At 38.3% G+C, this 25,500-nt stretch overlaps 1 protein-coding gene across 2 annotated transcripts in view; it reads left to right on the plus strand.

Moving 5' to 3' along the window:
• The window catches only part of LOC114026992 (myocardial zonula adherens protein-like), a 100,144-nt gene that overhangs the window by 19,094 nt on the left and 55,550 nt on the right, over positions 1–25,500 (plus strand). For both annotated transcript variants that reach the window (XM_027840799.1, XM_027840798.1), the window contains exons 3-6: positions 14,014–14,169; positions 15,931–16,023; positions 18,158–18,271; positions 23,997–24,149. In XM_027840799.1, coding sequence (XP_027696600.1) covers positions 14,014–14,169; positions 15,931–16,023; positions 18,158–18,271; positions 23,997–24,149 — 516 coding nt within the window. The remainder of the gene's footprint in view (positions 1–14,013; positions 14,170–15,930; positions 16,024–18,157; positions 18,272–23,996; positions 24,150–25,500) is intronic.

The raw sequence follows: 25,500 nt of genomic DNA on the forward strand, positions 1-25,500 counted from the left end.
CTTCCTTCCTTCCTTCCTTCCTTCCTTCCTTCCTTCCTTCCTTCCTTTTTCTTTCTTTCTATTACAAATAGAACTGCTATGAATGTACTTTTTACAAACAGGTTCTCCTAACCTCCCTTTTTACTTCATATGATAAGTTTTGTGACTTACTGAAGATTGCCATATTGCTTTGCAAACACATTTACAAAGGTTTATAGTCCCACCAACACAGGGAACCATCACAGTGGCTATGCAGAGTCCTAAGCTAATCAGGGTGTGGTTGTTTTAATAGATGCTATTTTTACATTGTAGTAACCATCAAGGGAAAATTCTCAGTTCCCTGAACTTGAAGGCACATTATTTTCCTGAAGTATTCCTAGAGACAAGAGACCCTTGGTTCTTTTCTCAAATGCTACTGCAGTAAAAAAGTCACCATTGCCTTGATTAGCATCAGAATTGAGCCCAAGAGAGCCACCTTAGCTTAAGTTATAACTTTGCAGCCTCCTGACTGGGCAAGGAAGGACTAAGAAGATTGCCAGGACTGAATGTCAGTCCAGGATAAGTGTGATTGGACAGCAAATGAAAAGGTATTAACTTCCCAGGATTTTGCAGTGATAACATACAGGGCCACGTAAAGGGGTGAGAGTGGCAGAAATAGGTGTATTAGAGCTCCACATTGAAACAAAAAACAAAACAACCTAGTCTGGCACTGTCTCATTGGCAGCAGCAACTGAGGCTGGCTGAACAATTTCTTCCAATTATTTATAGACATCCAGATAAACTGGGCTCTTCTGTGGGATCGTTAGCTTACTAGTCAACAGAGAAACATGTCTTCCTAGACTAGAATGGGCAGCTTTCGAAGGAGCCACATTTACTCACATGAACAGAAGGTAGAGGGAAAAATATCGCACAACAAAAAAGGATGTTTCTGATCTGCTTGGTCTCAAAAGTCTTCTTCTAAAGGAGACACCCACTAATATCTTGCATTATTAGTGAGGAGACATGTAGCTAGTCAGATCACCAGCTGCAAATCCTTATTACTTTGCATCTTTGAAGGCTATAAGCTCTGTTGATACAGTTTTCTGCTGTGTATATCCTGGTGATTTTCCCTTCTCCACCCTCCCCTCCTTTCCCCCATGAACACTATCTGTGTACACAATTCAGTCTTCGCATCTTGTTTTGACATCTCCCTTTCTCTTGTCCCCTCCTTCCCTGCCTATGTGGCATCTGCTTTGGAGGCAAGGTAAGTAAGTTAGCAATTTATTATCCACAGTGAGTTACTCACAACATAGCAACGACAGTGAACTACTCATAAACAAAAGTAATTGTAGCTTACTCAGCCCAGGACAAGTATCTCTTCAGCTAGGTTCCTGATGGATAAGGCACTGGATTGAAAGTCATACTCTGTGATCTTGACCAAATTTCCTAGTCTCTGCCAGCTTATTTGGTCTCTTCCATGCCTTACTTGGTGTCTAAGGTGCTCAAATAGTGTTTGGTGAGCATTATTTTAGCTTGCTTACAGAATACTTTCTAAATTGTCCCCAATCAGACAAATGACCCATGAATTGGCCATTTTTTTAAAATGCCATGTCTTATTTGTGGAGCCAAGTTTGAAAATACCACCACCTCTGTGTGTGTGTGTGTGTGTGTGTGTGTGTATTGGGGATGATAATTGCATTCAGTCACTGGAAACTTAAAAAGTGAGAGAGCATGGAAAGGGCAGTACTTTCATTCAATAGTAAAAACCTATGAGGAAGAAGTCATAAACAAAGGTATTTTGTATTTCTCTTTGCTTTGATAATAATGGATGAATCAGAGCTTTCTGCCCTCCTGACTCTGACATTGCTGTTTATTTAACATCATAGGCTGTTACCAAGTAAGCAATTGTGTCTGTCATAATCTGGTTTCCATGTTGTAGCTGAGTGTGCTGATCCAATAAAATGAACTGATAAAATAAATGGAGGGAAGATGCAATAACTCTGTAGTACATATATATACACATTATATATGCATATAGTATATGCACATACACATATATATACACCTGTATACATATATATGTGTGAATGAATGAATGAATTAAAAAAAATTTATTAAGTGCTTTTTATATACAAAGCTGAAGTTGCTTAGCACAGTGCCTGGCACATAGGTCCTTAAATGTTTATTCACTGACTAGACTTTGGGGAAAGGCTTATTCCTTGTTTCACAGGGATTGATAGTGCTATGTGCAATGCCTAGAATATCCTTACCTCCTTCTCTTAGTAGAGAGGGCCCACCTTCAAATAGCCCTAGGAGCTTATATTCTCATGGACATACTCCTGTTTCAACATAGTAAGTAATTAGTAAATGCTTTTTATTTCACTCATTCATTCATTCATTCATTCATTCATTCTTGTCTCTGACTCCTGGAATGCTTCCTGAGAGCTGCCTAGTGGACCACTTCAGAGAAGGGGAAATTTGTACAATAACTACTTGGGAAAGGGGCTGAGAAGGGTAAAGGGGACCATCTACTTCATGAAGGAGAGTGTATCATAATCACTTTGACCAGAAGTTAAAAGAAATCAAGATAAGGTCACCAGGGTCCAGGTTCATTTGGGAGCTTTCCATCATCTTGGGAAAATACAATTTGGATATTTAAATTTTGTCAATCAAATGAGCTATGAGTTTTAAGTTCTTTACTTAGTGCTATGGTCTGTTTTTTTAAATATAGAGATAACAGGTCTTGAGTCTTAATCTAGGTCTTATTTTCCTTTTTCTCTTTCCCTGAATTTTTCAGGCCTAAGTTATTAGTATTGTTCATATAAGCTCTTACTACTTCTTTCTGAAGGCTTTCAAGGAAATTTCTTTTTTTAAGTGTGTGTGTGTGTGTGTGTGTGTGTGTTTTGAAAGGGAGACATTGTAGGGGAAGAAGTAATCTTCATTTTTATGTAATTAGGCCACTGAAAATAAGTGTAAGATTTTTGCTCTGCTACAATTATTTTCTTCTGGGCTTTATAAAAGATTAGCTTCACTAATCAAGCACATATCGATGGACTTGTGAATGTACATTTCAGGAGATACCCAGAAATTACATGGATTTCAGCCAGGTCAATACTTAGATTCCAAGATTTAGGATTGGAAGGTAACATGGAGACCATCTAGTCCTAATGCCTTATCTTACAGATGAGGCAACTGAGTCCTAAAAAAGTTAAGCAGCTTCCCAGATCACACAAATAATAATTAGCAAAACTGAGATTTGGGAGGCAGCATGGTAGAGAGGGAAAGGCATTGCATTAGGAGTCAAAGGACCTTGGTTCAAATCCCAGGCCTTCTGATCTGACCTTGAATAAGTCTCTTAACTTCTTTCAGTCTGATTTTTCTCATTTGTAAAATAAGGGTATTGGATTAGATGACTTCTAAGATCCTTAAATGACACAGTGGCTAGTGGCTAGAACAGTGAGCCTAGAGTCAAGAAGACCTGAGTTAAAATCTGACTTCAGACACTTACTAGCTACATGACCCTGGGCAAGTCACTTAACCCTGTTTGCCTCAGTTTCCTCCTCTGTAAAATAAGCTGGAGAAGGAAATGGCAAATCACTCCAGTACCTTTGCCAAGAGAACCCCGTATAGGGCGCGAAGAGTTGGACATAACTGAATGACTGAACAACAAGGTCTCTTCTGGATGTAAGTCTACGAGCACATGATCCTTTAAATCCACATCATAGGCTCTTGCCAATACACCAAGGCGGCCTTGTTTACTTGTCCAAGGCAAGAGAGGTGCCTTTAGTCCTTACATAACCTGCTTTGGCAGCTATGAAATACCTCCTTTCCTGTGGCATTCATCATAAGCACGGGAGACAAAACAGTGTCAAGTGTGAATAATGACCTGAAACTAGTCATTTGCTAACACCGACAACAGGTCAGAGCACATTCTTGAAAACCAGATGCTTTGTGCACAAGATACATGCGATGAACTGTAATATTCAGTGCATAGCAATTCTCAAAGTAAGAGGCACAGTCACTGGGGTGGGGACCAAAGCGGGGGGTGGCTAACCCACCATTCTGTCCTATGTTTGTCTGCAGTGAGTTACCACAGTCTCCCTCTGCCAACTCATGTTGATTACTATCTTAGAATATTAGTGCTGGAAGAGAGACCTTAGTGGTCACTTATTTCAACCTGATTTTAGAGATGAGATCCAGAGGTGCCGAGTGATTTCTTTAAGGTCACACAGTCATAGTGGCAGTACCCAGACTAGAACTCAAAGTGCCTAACCCCTAGTCTAATCTATACTGCTCTCAATTCAGTTTTAGCTCAATTCAATCCAATTCAATTCAATAAGCATTTTATTAGGACTAACTATATATGCGAAGCACTTTGGCCGGGACTATGGATTCAAAGATTAAAAAATAGAATCAGTTCTTATCCACAAAGGACTTACATTCTCCTGGAATGACTTTTATGAGATAAGGTAATGATACTTTTACCTCAGTCCTTCAAAAGAGAACTGCAACTTTGTTGGTGTGTGTGTACTTTCTCTGTCTATCTAGATTGCATTTTCTTCCTAGGTTAGTTTATAGGAGCATGATTTCAAATTGGAAGAAATTAAGAGGCCATTTAGCTCAGCACCTCTTCTTTTAAACATTTTACAATAATTTTATTGATATAATTTGTGTTTATATCACCTACATTTCACTCCCCATTCACCTTAACCATGGAGTCATCTTTGTAATAAAAAATAAAAAGAGGAAAAATCAGCAAAACTAACCAATACATCAAGAAAGTCTGATGTCAAATGCCATCATCCACACCCATTGGCCCACACCTCTGCAAAGGATCAGAAGGAAATTCCTTCTCATATCTTTTCTTTAGGGCCAAATTTGATCATTATAATTTCCTAGCATTCAATTTTGATTTTTTGGATTATTTTCTTCATTTATAGTGTTGTTGTTCTGCATATTGTTTTCCTGATTCTGCTTACTTCATTTTATATCAGTTCACATAAGTCTTCTAATGCTTCTCCTTATTTATCATGTTCATTTCTTACAGCACAGTGATATTCCATTATATTAGTTTGTTTAGCTGTTCCCCGATTGATGGATTTTTACCTTACTTCCAGTAGTTTGGTACTATACAAAGTACTGCCACAAACATTTTGGTATACAGAGAGAGCTTTTTTTTTTTTTTTGGTCATTGGCCTCTTTGCATATATGCCTCCCAGTGAATATCTAAATGAAAGAATATGGAGAATTTAGACACTGTCTTTGCATGATACCAAATTACTTTCCAGAATCCAAGCCCCTTATTTTTACAGATAAGAAAACTGAGGCAGAGAGGCAAGGTGATAGATTTGCTTATGGTGTCTGAGGTGTCTAAGGTAGGAAATGAAGCCAGGTTTTCCTTAATGCAAGTCCAGTGCACTATCCAGTATACCATGCTGACCCTCAGTTGCTGTAAGGAGAGAATTAAGTACCTTCCATTGAAGGTGGCTCACTTTCTGCTCATGTGCTTCTCTGTGCTTAGCTAGATTGGTCTGCAGTTAACAGATGGGAAACCATTTCAGAGTCTATAAACAGAACTTTTCAACTTGGTAAAATCTGTCAGATTATGTTTTCTGTTGGCATAGCCATTAAAAACCTGGAGTTGCCTCTGTGACATGAGTAGAATCCAAATAAGATTTTAGTGGAGGAAGGGGATGATGAGTTAGTGTAGGGATTTCATAAGGGCCTTGTGGATAAAGCAGGCCTAATCAAGCCTTCCTATCAACTTTACAGTAGCAGATGTTCTCTAAATGGCTAATTTGGTGGTACGCCAGAAGCCATGCCCATGAGAAGTGAAAGACAGGCTGTGCATAAAGTTTACATAGTCTAACAAGATTTATGAAAGGCTTTTAAAATTTTTTTAATTTTTTTGCCAGTAGAGGCCACATGGGTTAGAAACACTGAGTGCTGAAGGTACCTCTGGGGAGTCTGAATCTTATCTCAGGTCTGCAGACTGAATCAGCTTATGAGAGACAACATCACAAAAATCACTGTCCAGATATGATTCCCCTCACATCTGGGGAAAATTCCATCTCTGATGTGTGTTAGTGATATTTTACCAGTTTGTCTCTCTTGCCAGGGATTCTAGGTCAATGACTGGTGGATCTACTTCCAGATCTTCATTTTGAGATATTTGAGCATTATGTAATTGGTTGAGGGTTCATAGGCTCAATAGAGCCCTGAGGCTGGAAAAGGGATCTTAGAGATCATTTCCTTTAACCCTCTCATTTTCTTTTACAGATGAAGAAACTAAGGCCCAGAGGTTCAGATATATTAAATGACTTGCCTACACAGTTAATAAGTAGAATAACTGGCATTTGAACTCACGGTCTTTGTATCTAAGTTAATTTTTTGGTGCTATTCCATGCTGCTACTTAAGGGGTAAGGAAGGGAAATCAAGGAGGAAAGGAGAGAAGATTCTGACTCACCCTATAGCTGACTTTGCAAATATATTGTTCACAGTAAAGAGATGGGAGCCTGCTCTCATAGCTTAAACTAGAGGCTCCAAAATATTTCCCAGACCCTTCTCTTGTATACAGATGGCCTCTATCTGTCTGTCTGTCTGTCTGTCTGTCTATCTATCTATCTATCTATCTATCGCTTATTAGGAGTTTGGCCAAGTAGCTTCATAGCTCAAGAAATGCCAGGGTGGAACATTGTAAAACAAAGGTATCATGAAAGTTGTTCTTGGAAAGGATTTCTGACAGAGCTTTCCTCAATCAGTCATCTAGACTCTAAGCGTGCTATCTCTATGAATGTAGCAAACAATTTAACATTGAATCCAAGCTTTTGTTAGTCCTTCATCTATTAAGGGTGTTTTACATCCATAAGATGATCAGTAGACAAGTATAGGCTTGCTGCAATGGCCAGTAGGGTTTAACTTGGGCCTCATGAATTCATACCTCTTTAATAAAGGCAGAGACCGCTCTATAAAATATAAAATTAGGCATTTGGAGTTCAATTTTGGGCAGCTTTTCTATAACCTCCTAATTCCTTTTGTGAGACATTTTAAAGATCTTTTTAAAGACATGTGCTACTAAACACGTCTTAAAGGGAAAATGTGTTAGGCAGGAAATTGAAAATTATGGGCCTATTGGTAGGACTTAAAATTTGGATAGATGGTGTGGGATAACTTTAATTGGTAACTTCTTTAGAGAGTTTTACTGTACAAAGCTGGTGTTGATATGAGCACAGTTTGTTCAGGGTTAGTGGAATTCATTTATACCTTCCTGGTTCCTTCTCCTTCTTTGTTGTTGAAAACCACACATTTTCATCACATTTATTTATTGTAACTCTCATTTTCAGAGTATTTATCTCAGTATCATTAGACGCTTCATAGATGTGTTGAAATTTTGCGAAACATGAAGATAGCCCTTTGCTACTATGTAGAGTGAAGAGTCATTGTGGGGTGGTTGAAAGAACATTGGGTGGGAGATAATAATAATACTAATATCTATGCAGCACTTAAAGATTTGCAAAATGCTTTACAAATATTATCTCTATTAATCCTCACAACAATCTCCTTTGACAAATGAGAAAACTGAGGCAGACAGAGGTTAAGTGACTTGCCAGGGTCATGCTGCCCTTGTCTGAGGCTGGATTTGAACTGAGGTTTTACTGATTCCAGGTTCAGGGCTCTGTGCCACCCAGCTGATGGAAGACTAGGGTTGGAATTTAAGCTCTGTTACTTGGTAGCTATGTGCCTATGGAATAATTTCTCTGAGCCTCAGTTGTCTTGTCTGTAAAATGAGGATAATAATACTTACATGACCTAACTGACAGGGATGTTGTGAGGCAAGGTTATGAATGTGATTCATTATTACTATGCAACATATAAAAATATTTTGTATTGGTCTTTATCCTCCAGGTATTCATCGATTGTGGTAAATGTTAGCCATCTGTGCTTTAGTCCTGAGGGCCTTGGAAACTGACAATTCAACACATATTTATTAAGGCACTGTGTTACGTGCCAGGGATAGAAAAACAAAAACTCACTGTCCCCATAATGATCTTACATTCTACTGGGGGACTATAATATATGTGTAAATAAGGAAATGTGAGCTATTGGAGGCATAACTCTAGGGGCCTCTCTCTTAGTTCAAGTTCGATGTTGGGACAAAATAACTCATTTGAAAGTCATTGAACAATTAATAAAAGGAGATTTAATTTGCTATAACTGAGCAAGGATTTGCAATAAGGATGCAGTGGTACTTAACTTCCCTGGGTACCACCTTCTCTTCCCCCAACCCCCATTTCCATATAAAAACAAGTCTGGTCAGCAGGGAAGGGTCAGGCAACACAACTAAAATTCAGAATCCACCAAGTTCCAAGGGCCTGGTTTCTACGTGGCTGGGAGTTTTTATGCCCTTACATGACTGGGAAGCTGTCAGGGAAGCCAGAACCATCAGGTCCCAGGAAGATAGCTTTATCTTGGGCCTACCACAATGTTTTCTGGGGAAGGAGGATCAGGAAGGGAAATCGAGGCCAACCAGGCCCCAGGGGCAGCCTTAATTTCTTTTAGGTAAAGTCTTGTTGTAGGAGGGAGGAATGAAGCCATAGGGGCTTATCACACAAGGTAATTGGAAGAGTGGGAGAACAATAATATTCGAGGAGATCAGGGAAGACTTCACAGGGGAGGTGGCTGAGCCCTGAAGGAAGATCAAGATTCTGAAAGACAGAGCTGAGGGAGGGATTATATTGCATTTTATAGGATTTCTGAGAGGCAGTTGCTTCTATTAAATCACCATTATATTTGAATACTTGGCCAAATGCTCAACTGATTAGCCCTATTCTTTACTACTTCTATACTTGCAGAATTTTGTCCTTCCCTTATCACAGACCTGCAAACTGGCCCCCCTCCCCATGAAGTCCCTTCCTGTGATACTCCCCTCTCTGTCCATCCTGAAATCACTGTGGGTTTGGACAAATCACTTACCTTCCCTGGTCTGAGTATTCCTCATCTGAAACATAAGAATTTGGATGAGTTTATCTCTAAGGTCCCTTCCTTCTCTAAAGTTCTATAATTCATCTATCTAGAGCAAGGATTCTTTTTTAAAATTAAATTTTATTTTTTCAATTATAAAATATTTATTTTTTTCTTCCTTCCCACATTTCCCACCACTGGAAAAAAAAAAGGTAAAATCCGCATAATAAGTATGTATAGTCATGTAAATATTGGCCATGTCTCCAAATTAATAGGCCACATCCAAAACCGTATATGTCATTCTGCATATTAGCGTATTACCTCTCTGTCTAGAGGTGTGTAGTGTTCTTCATCACTGGTCCTCTGGAATCATAGAACAGTGAGTGATTCTTGACCTTTTTTTGTGTCCCCATTGGAAGTCTGGTGACACCTATGGATTCCTTCTGAGAATAATGTTTTTAAATGTGTAAAATAAAACATGAGATCATAAGCGAAATATATTGTATTGAAATAGTTATAAACATATTTTTAAAAAAGTTTATGGGCCCCAGGTTAAGAACTTCTGATCTAGGGGTATGTCTGGTTTGTTTTTTCATTTTAATTTCTTACATTTAGTGGTGGTCTTATTGAAGCAAAAATAAATTAGTTCCTAGTTGTTGCCGACAAGCTTCTCTGTCCTGATCTTACTGTAAATGTATGCAAATCAACAGATCACAAAATTCCTTCACTTTATAGAAATTAAGTTGTTCAGAGGTTTATGCCATCAAGCTTGTTTTTCAGGAACTAGGTGGAGTATGTGACTGAAAGAACTGCTTTTCATTTCCTGGAACGTGAAATTTCATTGGGAGTTCCATTTTAGTTTTTTCCTCTTCCTAATTATGTGTTGTCATTTGGGAATGTCCATTTCTTAATCACTAGACTCCACAGAAACTCAAGTTTAATGTCTATAGGATGGAAAATTGACCAGTTTTCCCTATGGGTCAAAGGATGTGAACAATTTGCATTTCTTATTTTGAAAACTGTGGACAACCAGATTTAAAAATGTACCAAATTGCTAATAAGAAGAAGGCAAATTAAAGCAGGTTTTACCTTACACCTATGAGAAGTGGAAAGATGTGAAAATTCAGTCCAATTTAAGAAGTATTTACCAACAAGTGTAAAAGTTGGAACAAGTTAATGGTGGAAGGGCTATAGGAGACAAATATGCTATGACTCTCTTGGAGTAGCTGTGAATTTTTGTTCAGTCATTCTGGACAACAACTTGGAATTGTACAAGAAAAATCACTAAACCTTTTGACCTAGCAATCTCACCAGGCATATGCCCCAAAGAGATTAAAAAACAGAAAGATCCTGTACATATGAAAACACTTATAGAAGCACTTTGTGCGGTTGTACAAAATTGGAAACAAAGTTGGTTTCATTTGATTCAGGAATAGATAAACAATTTGTGGGATGTAGATATAATGAAATAATTTTGTGTCATAAATGGGGAAATTCAGATGAACCTGAGAAAGCTCACATGAATCAATGCACAGTGAAGAAAGTGCCACCATAAAATGATATAAACAACTACAAGAATGTAAATGAGTACTAAAATGGGGGAAGGTAATAGGCATTTATTAAGCACCTACTATGTACCAGGCACTGTGTTAACAACTCTCCAAAGACCTCATATTGAATTTAAATAATGAAAGTTGATTTTTCTATATTACAATTTAAAAAAAGAATTATTTATTTCCTTTTGTCCCATTAAAATACATAAGAACAAAAACATAGGCACAGGTATCCATATAGAAGTATTTGGAAGCATGTCCCAGACATCTGTCTTGGTCAGAGGCAGGTGAATTTGGATTAATTGCAATGATTTGTGTTGGTATAGAAGAACAGATGCCCAAACTCCCTTTTCTACTCTTGGGAGAAAGGTGGGAGGACTATAAAGGCAGAATGCTATATGTTATCAGATGTGATCACTTGATGAGTTGTTTTGTTTAATTGTATTTCTTTGTTACAGGGGAGAATTCCAATGGGGAATCTTCACGGGAATAGCCCCATTTGGGGGGGGGGGTGTATCAGGAAATAATTTTAATATAAAAACATAATGCAAAATTATAAATTAAAATAAATATAAAATTAAAAAAGTGATAGATCTCTAGGATTAAATAATAGGTGGGTTTCATGAAAATACAAACTACTTGTGTCAAACCCTTATTCCAGGAACAGGCAAGTTTTTTCAACAGAGGACCATATGATCAGAAATCCACAAATGTTTGGGGCCTGTGCTTTTATAATAATGACTAATATAAATCTGCTACTATGACACAGATGGCAGTAAGGCTTCTAATTTAAATACACTAGGCAATCAGGTTTTTAAAAATGGGAGGGGAGGGAATCTTTGGCCAACTTCATTCTAAAGTCATTTAGACTTTGAAATCTACTAAAAATTGGAAGAAAAATCAGGCCTCTTAATTCGAGAGACTTGAATAGAAATTCCCTCTGAAATCCCTTACAAATGACCATTCAACTTTGGTTTGAGGATTTTTGGTAATATGAAACAACCTACCTCCCAAGACAGCCTATACCACTCTTCATAGAAAGGTTTTTTTTTTCCCTTACATTGAGCCAAAATGTCCTGAAGCAACTTCTATCCATTGCCACTCATTTTGCCTTTGAGGGCTTTTCCCCTCTTCCTTGTGGCAGTCCTTCAAATATTTTGTCCCAATAAGCCTTCTCCATGTTGAAGACCCTAGTTATTCAAATGGTCATCATATGACAGTCTCCAGTTCCCCTAACATCCTTGTCATTTCCTCTGGATACCCTCTAATCTGTCTGTGTCTTTCCTAAAATGTTATACATAATTCTTCAGGTGGGATCTGACCAGGGCCCAGGATAACTAGACTATAATACCTCTAGTTCTGGATATTTTGACTTTATTAATGCTTTTTTTTTGCTGCCATGTTGATTTATAGTAAACTTGCAGTCCACTGAAACTCCTAGATATTTTTCACGTAAATTGTCATCAGTGCACACTTTCCCTATCCTGTATTTGTGATGTTGAATTTTAAAAATTCAAGTAATAAAAAGTTAGATTTTCTTTTATTAGATTCAACCTATTGTTCTAGCCTACTGAAATTTTTTTGGATCCTATTATCTAGTGTATTAGCTATCCTTCCAATTTTCATGACACTAGCAAGTTTAATAAGAATGCTATATATGCCTTCAATTAATAAAAATATTAAATTTCATAGGACCAAGAACAAATTCCCTGGGACATGCCACTAGAAAGCTCTCTTGATATTTGTGTCTTAATATTCTCATTCATGTATATTTCTAATGAGGGAAGGGGAAGGAGGGGACGAAATAGAAAATTCTTTTTTAAAAGTTTATAATTTAGAAAAAATCAATTTAAATTATTTTAATTAAAAATTTGTGGTAGAAAGAATATGATCTCAAGATATATGCAAATCAAAGTTATAGAATTTAATAGAAAATATTTGTGTTAGTGGGGCTAGCATGGGAAAAATATTAAATAGACAATTTTGTCTTCTGTGGTTTTTGAAAGCTTCCTCTACCAAATCCTATTCTCAGATCATTGATCCCGTAAGGGATAAACCATTGATGATATTTTAACGTGATACAGTATATAGGGCATTGGATTTGGAATCAAGAAGATCTGGGTTCTAGTCCTGCCTTAAAAACTGACTTTCTATACCTCCCAATGTATCCCTCCCCTTCCTAGAGGACTATTCCTTAAAATAAAGAAGAAAAAGAGAAACCAGTTCAGCAAAACTAAACAACATATCAAAAAGTTTGATATTATGTGGAGATATTATATCCATAGTCTTATAACTAAGCAAAAGTGGGGCCCTCTCAGAACTCTTCTTTGGGGATAGTTCGCTAATTATGTTTGTCAGTTTTGTCATATTCAGATTGATGGCAAACTCCTTGAAGATAGGGACTTAGGTGGCCCTATTAAACAAGTCATCTCCCTCCTCTAGACCTCAGCTTCCACATCTGTGAAATGAGGATGGGGTGAGGTGGACTACATGTTTTTTCAAGTCTTTACAAGCTTGAAATCTGATTTTGTTACTACCTTACCCTTCTTTTGTATCTGTTATAGGACCTGGCAGAATATTGGGCACATTGTGTTTCATATTCAGTGGATCTCTGAGATTATAGAAAGCAAGTTAAGCAAATCCAACCCTGTAAGCACTATGGTCATTCCAGTGGTGTTAGGAGGACAGCTAGTTGGGCTTGACAGGCTCCTGAGTAGATGTCATAATTAGGAGATTTATGGGGATAGTAAGGATTATACTACTGAGGAATTGAGATAAGAGGCCTTGACATTTTCATGCAGAGAAATCAGAGAAAGAACAGTTTAGTGTAGTAGATAGGGCACCAGACTTGGAATCAGGAGGGCCTGGGTTCAAATCCTACCTCAGATACTTAATAACTTTGTGAACCAGGGCAAGTCACATTAACTTCTCTGTGCCTTAATTTCCTCATTTCTAAAATGAGGAGGTTGGAATTGATAACTTCTAAGGGTCACTCTGGCTCTAAATCTGTGATGCTATATTTGCCTCAATAACCTCATTGAGTGCCGTGGGAGAGATATTGGTTGGAGTGAGAATGGCATATGTGAGGGCAGCTAGGTGACTCCATGGATGGAGCACTGAACCTGGAGTCAGGAAGACTCATCTTCCTGAGTTCAAATCTGACCTCAGACACTTATTTGCTGTATGACCCTGGGCAAGTCACTTCACCCTGTTTGCCTCAGTTTCCTCATATGTCAAATAAGATGGAGAAGGAAATGGCAAACCACTGTAGTATCTTCACCAAGAAAACCCCAAATGGGGTCACAAAGAGCTGGACATGACTGAAAGACTGAACAACAACAAGAAGTATATGTGATTTGGATTGAGGATTTGTTTTGTTTTGTTTTGTTCTTAAGGGTAAATGTCAGAAAAGGAGAATATGAATAAGAATGAATGTTTTCCCTGCAGTTTCACTATTTACTTAATTTACTTTATTTCTACTATTTACTTTTTGTATTTTTACTATAGTATTTTTACCATTTACTTTTTTCTTTTTTGTAGTATCCTGATTTAGTCAATGGAGAATCGACCAAGAAACTCCCCCAAGGTGTGGTTTATGGTGTGGTTCGAAGATCTGACCAAAACCAACAGAAAGAAATGGTGGTATATGGTTGGTCCACTAATCAGCTGAAAGAGGAAATGAACTACATCAAGGATGTGAGATACTTTAAAGATTATTTTTTTTCTGGCTCTTGTTCCTTTCTGGAGTCCACTGATAGATTGCAGTATGTCATTTAAGAAGATTATCAGTTCTTTTTGTTAGAGAATGTTCTCTAAGTCTTCATGTTATTGTCATGGCCAAAGCACAGAGGTGGTTCTCATAGCATAATGTTAGCCTTTGGCAGACTCCAGGTGAGACATTGTACTTAAGGAATTGTCCTAAGAGATTTTTCCTGTTATCCCGAACAGCTCTTAGAAACAATGACTAAAGGGACACCATTCCTTTCTTTGGGTTTCCCTGGAGCGTTTTCCTTCATCAAATATAACTGAGACTGTGTCTGGGACATGTATGATCCCATGGTCAACACTATAGATTGGTAACGAATAGGAAATAGAAGCTACTTTGATTTGCCTCAGGTTTTTTAATTTAATTTTTCTGAGAAGGATGCATTTGTTTGCTCTCTTGTTGAGCTTGACTGAGTAGCATTATTTTCTGTTTGTCACTGGAGAAAAGTCATACATGCCTTGCCTCCCAGGTAAGTCACTTAACTTCTCAGTCTAAATAATTTCTGAATCTGTAAAATGGAAAAATAACAGCACTTAACTCTTGTGAGGATTAGAGGAGATGTGTATAAAGCACTTTGCAAACTTTAATGAGCTATATATTTAATGCACCCACTGGTGTTATTATTGGAACTCATACAAAGGACCTTCACACACTGGATTTTTTTTTTAGAAGAAATACTACTTTTACTTATTCAAGTCACCTAAATATCTCAGAATTTCTTTTCAAATATTCAGAGCAGTATGAAAGAGAAGGGCTGAAAATCAAATCAAAGGTCACAGGAAACCATTTAATGTATGAAGCTGAACACAGCTGGCAAGATTGATTCAGAACTGCCAACATCAAAACACACTAGTCCATTATGATCTTCCATGTCATAACAAATCAAAATTAATTTTCTTATCAGAACTGATAACATTCTGTCTATCCACCTAAGTTCAAATTCAGGTTCAAAGTCAGTGTTGACTAACCTCTTGTTTAGTCATTCTGAAATAAGAGTAAGGGTTGCTATACTTTTGATTGCCTTGTGAGCCTCTAAAAATCACTTTTTAAAAAAATATTTTGTAATAGAAAGATCTGCCTTCTCTCCGTCCCAGCTCAAACAAAACCTCTGTTATAGACATGTATAGCCAAGCAAAACAAATATCTGCATTGACTGTGTCTAAAAAATTATGTCTTGATTTCCACTCCATCACATTTCTATCAGAAGATGGGTAGCTTTTTCATCATGAGCCCTCTGGAATTGAAGTTGGTCATTGTGATGATCAGAGTTTCTAAGTCTTTCAAAGTTAAAATTACTTTTTACTCCCTACCTAACTTCCCCCCTAAATAAGCCAGTTGGGACAAGGGGGATATTAAAGGTTGCCACAATACCCTAACAGTGAAAGATCTTCCTTTTCTATCAAATGGAAGGCTATGCTTTTGTCCGTATTTTCCCATGGCACTTTTTGTTATGGATGAGACAATAGACTTTGGCAGTGCGTAATTCCCCCTCTTATCAAATAAGCAAGAATAAGTGAGAGCTGATGGAATGAAAATGCCTAAGGTATATTACCAGGTTACATATGAGATCTTCTAGGCTTCCTTTTCTAAGCTGTCTTTTCCTTAGGAATGTCTTATGTTAGGGCTGCCCATCAGTGTGGTTTCTTAAAATGTTTGCATTATCTTTAATTAGCATCTCTCTTGGGCTGCAGGTGAGAGCAACATTAGAAAAAGTCAGACAACAAATATATGGGAACTACGATGAAATGAGGCAGAAAATTCAACTCCTTACCAAAGAATTGAGAGTAAGTAAAGGTCCCATTCATTTGAAAATGTGGAGAGATGATCAGAATGTAAATAATTTTCAAAGGAAAGATACATGTTTGTATGTATGCACATGTGTATGCAGGCTTCATTTTAAGCAAAGATAGGTGTCTGAAAAGTTTTGGGGCTATCAATATTTGTGAATTGAAATGTGTTTTAAGATATACTAGAGGAGGTTATTTATAAGAAATGATCAACTAATCTTTTTGAAGTAGGAATCATAATAATTTATTGCTTTTTTAAGTCCCAAATGTTAAATATTTGCTTTTCTTAACCTAGGGCTCACCTTTGTGTGTGACTGAAGCCAAGTAAAGAAGAACCAATATCCTCTAACATTCTATGGAGATTCAACATCTTAATGAAAGGTGTTGATATATAAATATTTTGGGAAATTGGATAGTAAAATTCCAACATACCTATGGAAAGCTGAACTCTACATTCACTCATAGTCACTAAATCCCTGTAATAGGGGCAAAAAACTTAGTGTAAACAAAAAAATGATTTGAATGATAATAGAAACACATGCAAAACTCTTAACATTTGTACATGATCTGTTTCTTTGTTCACCTTCTTCCCTTCTCTGTGACTACACCACCACTACTATCATCATCATCACCACTACTCTTAGCTTTACCATGCCTGTTTGAACTAAAACACCTCTTTCAAGAGGCCTTCCCTAACTACTCCAGTCTATAATGAGATCAGTGTCACAAAATTTTGTCCATAGTCATGTATGATCTAAATTATTTGCTAATTGTTTCAAGTGTGTTAGTCTTGCCAGCAAAAACATTGGCATGGTAGATAGAGCCCTGAACCTGGACTTCTGTTCAAATCTGGCCTCAGACATTTACTAGCTGTGTGACCTTGGGCAAGTCACTTAGCCTCTGTCTGCCTCAGTTTTTAGTATCTGTAAAATGGGGGTAATAATAGCACATACCTCCCAGGGTTTTTGTGAGGATAAAATGAGAAAATATTTTTAAAGAACTTGAATGCTATCATTATCATCATTATCACTAATAGTCGCATTACAACTAGTAGTATTAGTAGTAGAGAAGAGTCAGTCAACAATTGTCATTAAATTTTGATGGTGGTAATGACAAAAACAAATAGTTTAGAATAAGACTCTAATAATATAATATTTGTGATGTTACTACCATTAAAATTTAATGACAAAAGAAGGAAGCAGTGGGGTTCACCATGCATCAGTAAAACGAAGTGTTATTAAAATAGAACCATATTATACCATAGGTCAAATCACATCCCTTGCCAAATATAACTAAATGTGGTAAAAGCGGGGCACATGTTATGCAAGATCAATCAACATTTGATAAATTAGTTAATGAATTTGCTCATTGCCTTTCTCTGTTATGGGAATTAGCCTGTTTTTGGACTCAACTATGATCTCTCTATGTTATATATGTATAGTTTATATGGGGCCCTTTGGAGAAAGTAGCTGGTCTTAGTGACTTTCTTGGGTTCTTTTATTTGTTTATTATTATTAATATTATTTATTTATCTTATTTGTAGGCTGGCTTTCCCCTCCCTTTAGAGAATGGGACATGGATTAATGAGAACACTAGACAGTTTATTCTGCTAAATGATATCATTCGGATCCTGGGTCCTTGGGAGAATTTAATGGAAGGGCTTTGTTCTAGCATATCCTTACCTTGCCTACTTGAACATTGGTTTTGCCCAGTGTTTGTGATGTTACTAAGTGTGTAGGGGTATCAGGATACAAAAAAGGCACTCTAGCTTTCTTGGAGGACTTTAAAAGTACATGTAAGAGGAGCATCTGAGACCAAAGTTAAGAACATTCTTTTGATTTAAAGACTGACCATCCTCTAAATGAATTAGCAAACCAGGGCAGTGAGCATCTTCTCTAATCTCCTATATCTGAACAAACTGGTCATTGTTTGAGAAGTGCATCATATTTTATGTTTTTACTTTATTGGATATATACAGCCTCTGAAGTTCTATTCTCTTGATTATCTGGTTGTTGCTTTTGAACACATTCTATGGAATCTTGATGAATTTGTTTAGTACATATGAGGCAACTGAGTTGAGGGTCTATCTACGTGTGTGGGTTTTGCATAACTATCTCTTCCTTCCGTTCAGGTTTCCAGTGCTCAACAGGACTATCTACAGAATCACATCGACACACAGTCTTCAGCCTTGGATAGTTTTAATGACATGAACTCCTCTTTGGTTTCAGACTCCATTGGCCTACAGGTATGTTATTGTACACTCCTCTTTCACAATGCTTCAGGATGGCCACATTCCAGCTTTCTAGAAAGGCTTGAAAATGAGCCTTGAAGGCACATTTCAAGTGGAGAATCTTATTCTAAACTATTTGTTGTTACTGCCATCAAAATTTAATGACAAAAGAAGAAAATAGTTCACCATGCATCAGTAACACGAAGCATTATAGAATCCCATTACACCCTGGGTCAAACCACATCCCTTGCCAAATATAACTGAATATGGTAAAAGTTGCATATGACATAGTAGTGGCATCCTCCAATATCAGTGTTACAAAGGATTTCTCTACTTCATTACAGATAAGCAAAATCTAAGTGAGGACAAGATATTTAATTTATAGAAAAGTATAAATGAACAAAGGAATAAAAGAATGAATAAATGAAAAAGCATTGATTATGTGCTTGCTGTGTGCTAGGCACTGTGCTAAGCGCTAAGGTTACAAATAGAAAAAAGACAACAGTTCCTACCCTCAAGGAGCTTACATTCTAATAGGAGGAAAAAAAAAACACATAGAGGGAAGTGGTGTCCAGGGCTGGGTGTTTTGGTTGGAGATTTACAGAAATGGTGGGTGGAGTTGTAGAGCAATGGATGGATATGTCCTTTCTATAAATGGTAGTGTTGATTTGCTACTGTTCCTAGAGCAAGAGGTGGAAAGCAGTGAAAGAGAGTGCATATATAAGGTGCCATAATAGGGATAATGGCCAATGATAAATGGTCTGTTTCATAGTGGGTCTGAGGACATTTCAATACATTGAACACTCATTGATCAGCAGTAGAGAGCCCCAGGTCAAGAGACAGAATACCACTTTGGAAGTGGATGGTGGCAAACTGAAAGGCTTTCTGCTTCCATTGTGACTATTATTAATATCAAATACATGTATGACCAAAAAGGAGATGGGTTTGTCACATGGTAGGAACAAGGGATAATCAAGACCCAGCCTGTATTCTATGCTGCTATCCTTACAATGGCAAGAGAAAGAGAAGAAGATCCCCAATGTGTTGGAGAGAACTTCCTGTGGCAAACTAATGGGCCAGAATCACAAATGGTGGGTAGGCAAAGGTCTGTGTCATTGGAAGAAATAGCTAGGTCAGGGAGACCACAGGTCCATTTGTAAAATAGAAATCATAAATAATAATATCATACTTCACCATTTACAAAGCCCATTCCTATTCACTATCTCATTTGATAACACTCACAGCAACTCCAAGAGGTAGGTAAAGCAGATATTATTACCATTTTACTGATGAGGAAATAGAGGTTCAGAAAATATTATAAATCTAGTGCTCTTTCCCATCCCATGTAGCTTCCATTAATTCATTTAGAAATCATTGATGTAGGAAGCCAGGGGCCACCTGCATGTCAGTGTGAGACACAGACCCTAACTGCAGCAGAAAATCAAAGTTACACTGACAACAAAGCTGGTCATAACACGTCTGACGACTGGTCTCGGTGAACCTCCTCTTGTATTTGGGTTTAGCTGGGATGACTGCTGATTGGAGTACCAGTTATAAAGATGTAGGCCCATAGATGATTAGAGCTGGAGGCCCTGAGTGATTATCTCATCCAACCCCCTTATTTTGCAGCTGAGGGAACAGAGACCCTGAGAGGAGAATTGACTCACTTGAGGAGGCTATGTAGTGATATAGTGGCAAAGTTGGCAGTATAGCCCAGGTCTTCTGATCTCCCAGTCCCCAGATTTTTGTACTTAAATAATTTAAAAAGATGCCAAGAGATGGCTGTACCTTCCCCAGAGAGCCAGTATTGAACCCCTCCCTTATAAAATGATGAGGATGAGCCTTCTGTCACTAGTTATATCTGTAGACACTGATCAAGTGGCTCATGGGATGAGGTTTCTGGCATCAATATCTCAGTTGGTTTTCTCATGGCTTTCTCACCAATGGGGTGAGGGATGGAATCAAGTGTGACCCTCAGCTGAAAGACTTTGATAGTTATTTAAATGACTTTATGGAAAAAATGGAGAAGGAAAGGGCAAACCACTGCAATATCTTTGCCAAGAAAACCCCAAATGGGGTCACAAAGAGTGAGACACACTGAAACAACGGAGCAAACAAGAATGGAAGAAGAATTTGGAAATAAGGGTGTTGCATGTCTCTATGTTCCTTCTGAGTCCTTCTGGAAAACTTAATTTCCCTCCTGGGCATAGACTGAGGGAATTTCCAGGGTGAGCACTGGTTTGTTAACTCACCTCCATATTTTCCCTCCACATTTTCCCTCCTCCGTACCTTTATACTTGGAAAATAAGGCTTCTTTTACCTTCCCAGAATGCATTTAACCACCTGGCAGCTGAGGTGGTCAGCTTGACTGAGTTTTAGAGTTATTCTATGGTGAGCTTAGATGTGCTTATCTTTTTAAAAAAATAATATTTTATTTTCCCCAATTACATGCAAAAGGAATTTTTAACACTTAAAAAAAATTTTGAGCTCCAAATTCTCTCTCTCCTTCTTTCTTCTTCCTCCTCCCTGAAACAGTAAGCAATTTGATATAGGTTATACATGTATAACCATGTAAAACATTTCCATATGAGTCATTTTGTAGAAGAAAACTTGAAGAAGGAGAGACAGAGAGAGAGAGAGAGAGAGAGAGAGAGAGAGAGAGATAACAAGAATGGATGCTTTGGTCTGTATTCAGATGCCATCACTTCTTTCTCTGGAGGTCCACAGCATTTTTCATCATGAGTCCTTTGGGATTGTCTTGGATCATTGTGTTGCTGAGAATAGCTAAGTCATTCACAATTGCTCATTGTACATTACTGATGTTATTGTCTGTGTATAACGTTCTCCTGGTTTTGCTCATTTCATTCTGTATCAGTTCAAATAAGTCTTTCCAGGTTTTTCTGAAATCATCCTGCTTGTCATTTCTTATAGCACAATAATATTCCATTACAATAATATACCATAACCTGTTCAGCCATTACCCAATTAATGGGCATCCTCAATTTCCTATTCTTAGCTACCACAAAAAGAGCTTCTATAAATATTTTTATACAAATAGGTCCTTTTCCCTTTTTTGGGGGGGAGGAATGTACTCGTCTTTTATCAGATTCCCTGGTTGCTAGGATTTGACATCTCAGTCTTTTTCTTCTTTTTTTTTTTTTTACATTTTTTTTCTTTTTTAGGCAATTGAGGTTAAGTGACTTGCCCAGGGTCACACAGCTAGTAAGTGTCAAGTGTTTGGTCTGAAGCTAGATTTGAACTCAGGTCCTCCTGACTTCAGGGCCGGTGCTCTATCCACTGCGCCACCTAGCTGCCCCAGTCTTTTGCTTCTGAGAGGCACGTTTTTATTTAAACAACTGGGTAAACTTCACAATCTTTCCATCTTGACCTTGTGTATAGCCAACTTCAAATTGCTGTTCAGTCATTTCTATTGTGTCCAACTCTTTGTGACCCCATTTGGGTACTGAAGATGGTTTACTATTTCCTTTTCCATCTCATTTTACAAATAAGGAAACTGAGGCAAACAGAGTTAAGTGACATGTCCAGGGTCACACAGCCAGTAAATGTCTGAAGCCAGATTTTAACTCAGGAAGATGCTCAGACAAACTGAGGCCTGGGAAAGACCTTAATTTAGAAAGGCCAAGATCACTCACTATATCTCTGGTGATCATCAGTTGTCTTGACTTATATCTTGTCACTGGACTTCAATGACTCTGGAGGAGAGAGTCAGACTGATGACTTTGCACAGCTCTGTCTCACTCAAATCCAATTCAAGCATACAAAGAGGCCTTAGAGTGGTAGGCTTCCAAGGACCTTAGTCATCTACTCTAATCCCCTCATCTTGCAGATGAAGAAACTGAGGACTACAGAGGTGAAGTGATTTGCTCAGGTTTCACAGGTTGTATGTGGAAAAGTAAAGATTTGAACCCAGGTCCTATGACCCTGAATCCAGAGGTCTTTCCATAGCACCATACCACCATCCAAGCTCAACATTACTTCATGTTTTTAGCTATTCCACATACCTCATTGTAAGATTTCAGTTCAGCAAATATTTTTGAAGCATCAGGGGATGTGGTAAGTACTAAGGATACAGAGATAGATACAACGACCACCTTGCTATTGAGGAACTTACAATCTAATGGAAATGGGGGCATGTAGGTATTCAAATAAATGTGATATAGTGGAAGTTGCAAATGTTCAAAGAGGAGGTTTATCAGACATATGAGGATAGATAGATTACTTTTAGGTATGCAGGGGGATGGAAAAGGATTGTGGAATCCTGGTTCTAGAGTTGGAAAAGACCTCAGATGCCATCTATCCTAACTCCCTTATTTTATAGATAAAGACAGTAGGGCCCTGGGTAATAAAATGACTCAGTTAGGTAATAAAGTGTGACAGGTAAGGCTTCATGGAGGATGTGGTACCTGATTTGGGTCTTAAAGCAAGGGATGATCTTTAACAGATGAAGATGGAAGAGGAGTCCATTCCAAGCATAGATATTTCATATAGTCACTATATACTCTAATGAGGAATCCTGTCCTCTGCTTAGAGAAACAAGGAGGTAAAAGGCTTATTATCATTATTTAAATAAGGATTTAGAAATGAAGGAGCCCCAGAGATTAAATTCTCCTCTTGCTACAGAGTCAGCAAAGGTCTTGGGATACTGTTTCAAAGGATAGGGTTTCCAGATGTTCGCATTTGAAATGGCATGCAACTTGGGTGGGGGTGGGGGTGGGGGTGTGTGGGAGGTGAGAGAAGACAACTATAAACACAGTGTCTAGCAGTGGGAGTTCTGGATTTTAATGACCTCACTCTTCTGGAGTCCTAAAAGAATAAACCAAACACAAATTGCAGTCATAAAAAGCTGCAGGCATTTAAAACATTCTTGCTGATGGGCACCCCCTGGCCATTATCAAAGGCATTTGTTAAGCACCTGTCTGTGCATAGCACCATGGTTAAGTGCTATAAACTACATTGAAAGTCCATGGTCCTCTAGTTTTACCAGCTCCTCCCTCCCACTCCTGGGCTAGAATGAGAAGGAGCCACTAGGGAAGAGATTACTTGTGAAACTGACATTTCATTGGAATCAACTGAGCCACTTCTTCCCTTCTCCTCCATATTGCCCTGAAGGACAAAAGTGACCACCCTTTTCAGGTAAGAGAGAAAGATTCCATTTTTTAGATTCCTCTTTAGCCAGCATCCATGGTACAGGCCCCATGGGAAAGGTGTAGGTGGCTGCAATGGAGGAGTTTAGGTGGTAGGCAGATTAGAGCCACCAGATAATTTGGCAGTAATGAGAACCCATACCCCTATAATGGTGACAAAGGCTCCCAGATGGACTGGGTTTCCAGGGTGTGAATAGGCAGGGTGATTTGTTGTTCCCCATATTGGCTGCATACTGGGTTATCTTAGCATGCTCCAGGGTGAGGCAAGGGACATAAGGATATTCTAGGCTACAGCTTTGGTGAAGGTTTTATGAAATCCCTTGGCCCTCTCTTCACATGTGGTTTCTGTATGTCTTTTTTTTTTTAAGGCAATTGGGGTTAAGTGACTTGCCCAGGGTCACATGGCTAGTAAGTGTCAAGTGTTTGGTCTGAGGCCGGATTTGAACTCAGGTCCTCCTGATTTCAGGGCCAGTGCTCTATCCACTGCGCCACCTAGCTGCCCCGTCTGTATGTCTTTATGGTGATCAGTCAGTAATGGGATGTCTCAAAATGCATTCTCATTTTTGTCCCGGCAGAAAATATTGGTGGATGTTACCTTGGAAAACAGTACCATTAAGGACCAGATCAGAAATTTACAGCATACATATGAAGAATCTATGGAAAAACTGAGGGAAAAGCAGAGACAGTTAGAGGCGGCTCAGGTTGAAAACCAGCTTTTGAAACTGAAGGTAAAGTAAATGAAATTTAAGTCCTTTGTCAGGTTTCTTTTCCTAATTTCTATTTCTTTAATTTCTTCTTTCCTTTTCAGTTCCCTTTTCTTTTGTCTTCTTCCCACTTTTTCTTTCTACCTCTTTCTCCTTCCGTTATTTCTTTTCACATTCATTGTTAATAGTCCAGAAGACTAAAATTGAAGGTATTCTCTAGATGATCTAGAAAATGTTTGAGCATGTTACTGTTGTCTCCAGTGCCGTCCAAGTACTGAAGCCAATCAATATTAACCATATTCCATTCTCATATACACTCTTAACAAGGCAGCTAGTGGCACAGTGGATGAAGCACTGGGACTGAAGTCAGGAAGATCTGAGTTCAAATCTTCACAAAGACACATTCTAGCTATGCAATCCAGGCAAGTCACTTAACCTGTTTTTGCCTCAGTTTCCTCATCTGTAAAATGGGGATAATAATAGCACCTACTTTGGAAAGCCGTTCTGAAGATCAAATAAGATAATATTTGTAAAAGCACTTAGCATAGTGCCTGGCACATAGTAGGTGCTATATAAATGTGTATTCCCTTCTTTTCACCTACCCCCTAAGTGTTGCAAGAACTGTTCAGACAGGTTATACCCTTGTTCTGTGCAAACAGGCAAGGTTATTTACTGTTAGTCAATTAACACTTATTAAGTGCCTACAGTACACAGTCCCAGGCACTGTCCTAGGTGCTAGGGATACAAAGAAAGGCAAAAAAGATCCCCCACCCTCAAGGAACTCACAATACAATGAGGGGGAGAGAGAGGGAGAAGGAGAGAAAACAAGATATATGCAGATTACATTGGTGAGTAATCTCAAAGGGAAGGCACTAATCTTAAGTAGAAATGGGAAAGGCTTCTTCAGAAGGGGAGACTTTAGCTGAGACTTGAAGGAAACCAGAGAAGCTCAGAGGCAGAGATGAGGGAAGGTATTCTAGGCACAGGGTATAATCATTGAAAATGCTTGGATACTAGCTGTGTGACCTGGGCAAGTCACTTAACCCTGATTGCTTAAAAAAAATTTTAAAAATGCTTGAAGTTGGTAGATGGAAAGTGTTATACAAGAAATAACAAGGAGGTCAGTGTTATTGCATCTTAGAGTAAATGCGTGGGAATAAGGTGAAGGTAGGAAGGGGCCATGCTATGAAGGGCTTTAAAGGCCAACAGAGGGTTTTATATTTGATCCTGGAGGTTACAGGGAGCCATTGGAGTTTACTGAATAGAGGGCTGATATGGTCCAATCTGTGATTTAGGAGGATCAATGTCTGAGCAGAAGTAGAGGACAGGTTGGAGTGTGGAAAGACTTGAGGCTGGAGACCAACTAGGAGGCAAT

The sequence above is a fragment of the Vombatus ursinus genome, unplaced genomic scaffold (assembly GCF_900497805.2).
Source record: "Vombatus ursinus unplaced genomic scaffold, bare-nosed wombat genome assembly UNPS02014848.1, whole genome shotgun sequence".
Classification (NCBI taxonomy): domain Eukaryota; kingdom Metazoa; phylum Chordata; class Mammalia; order Diprotodontia; family Vombatidae; genus Vombatus; species Vombatus ursinus.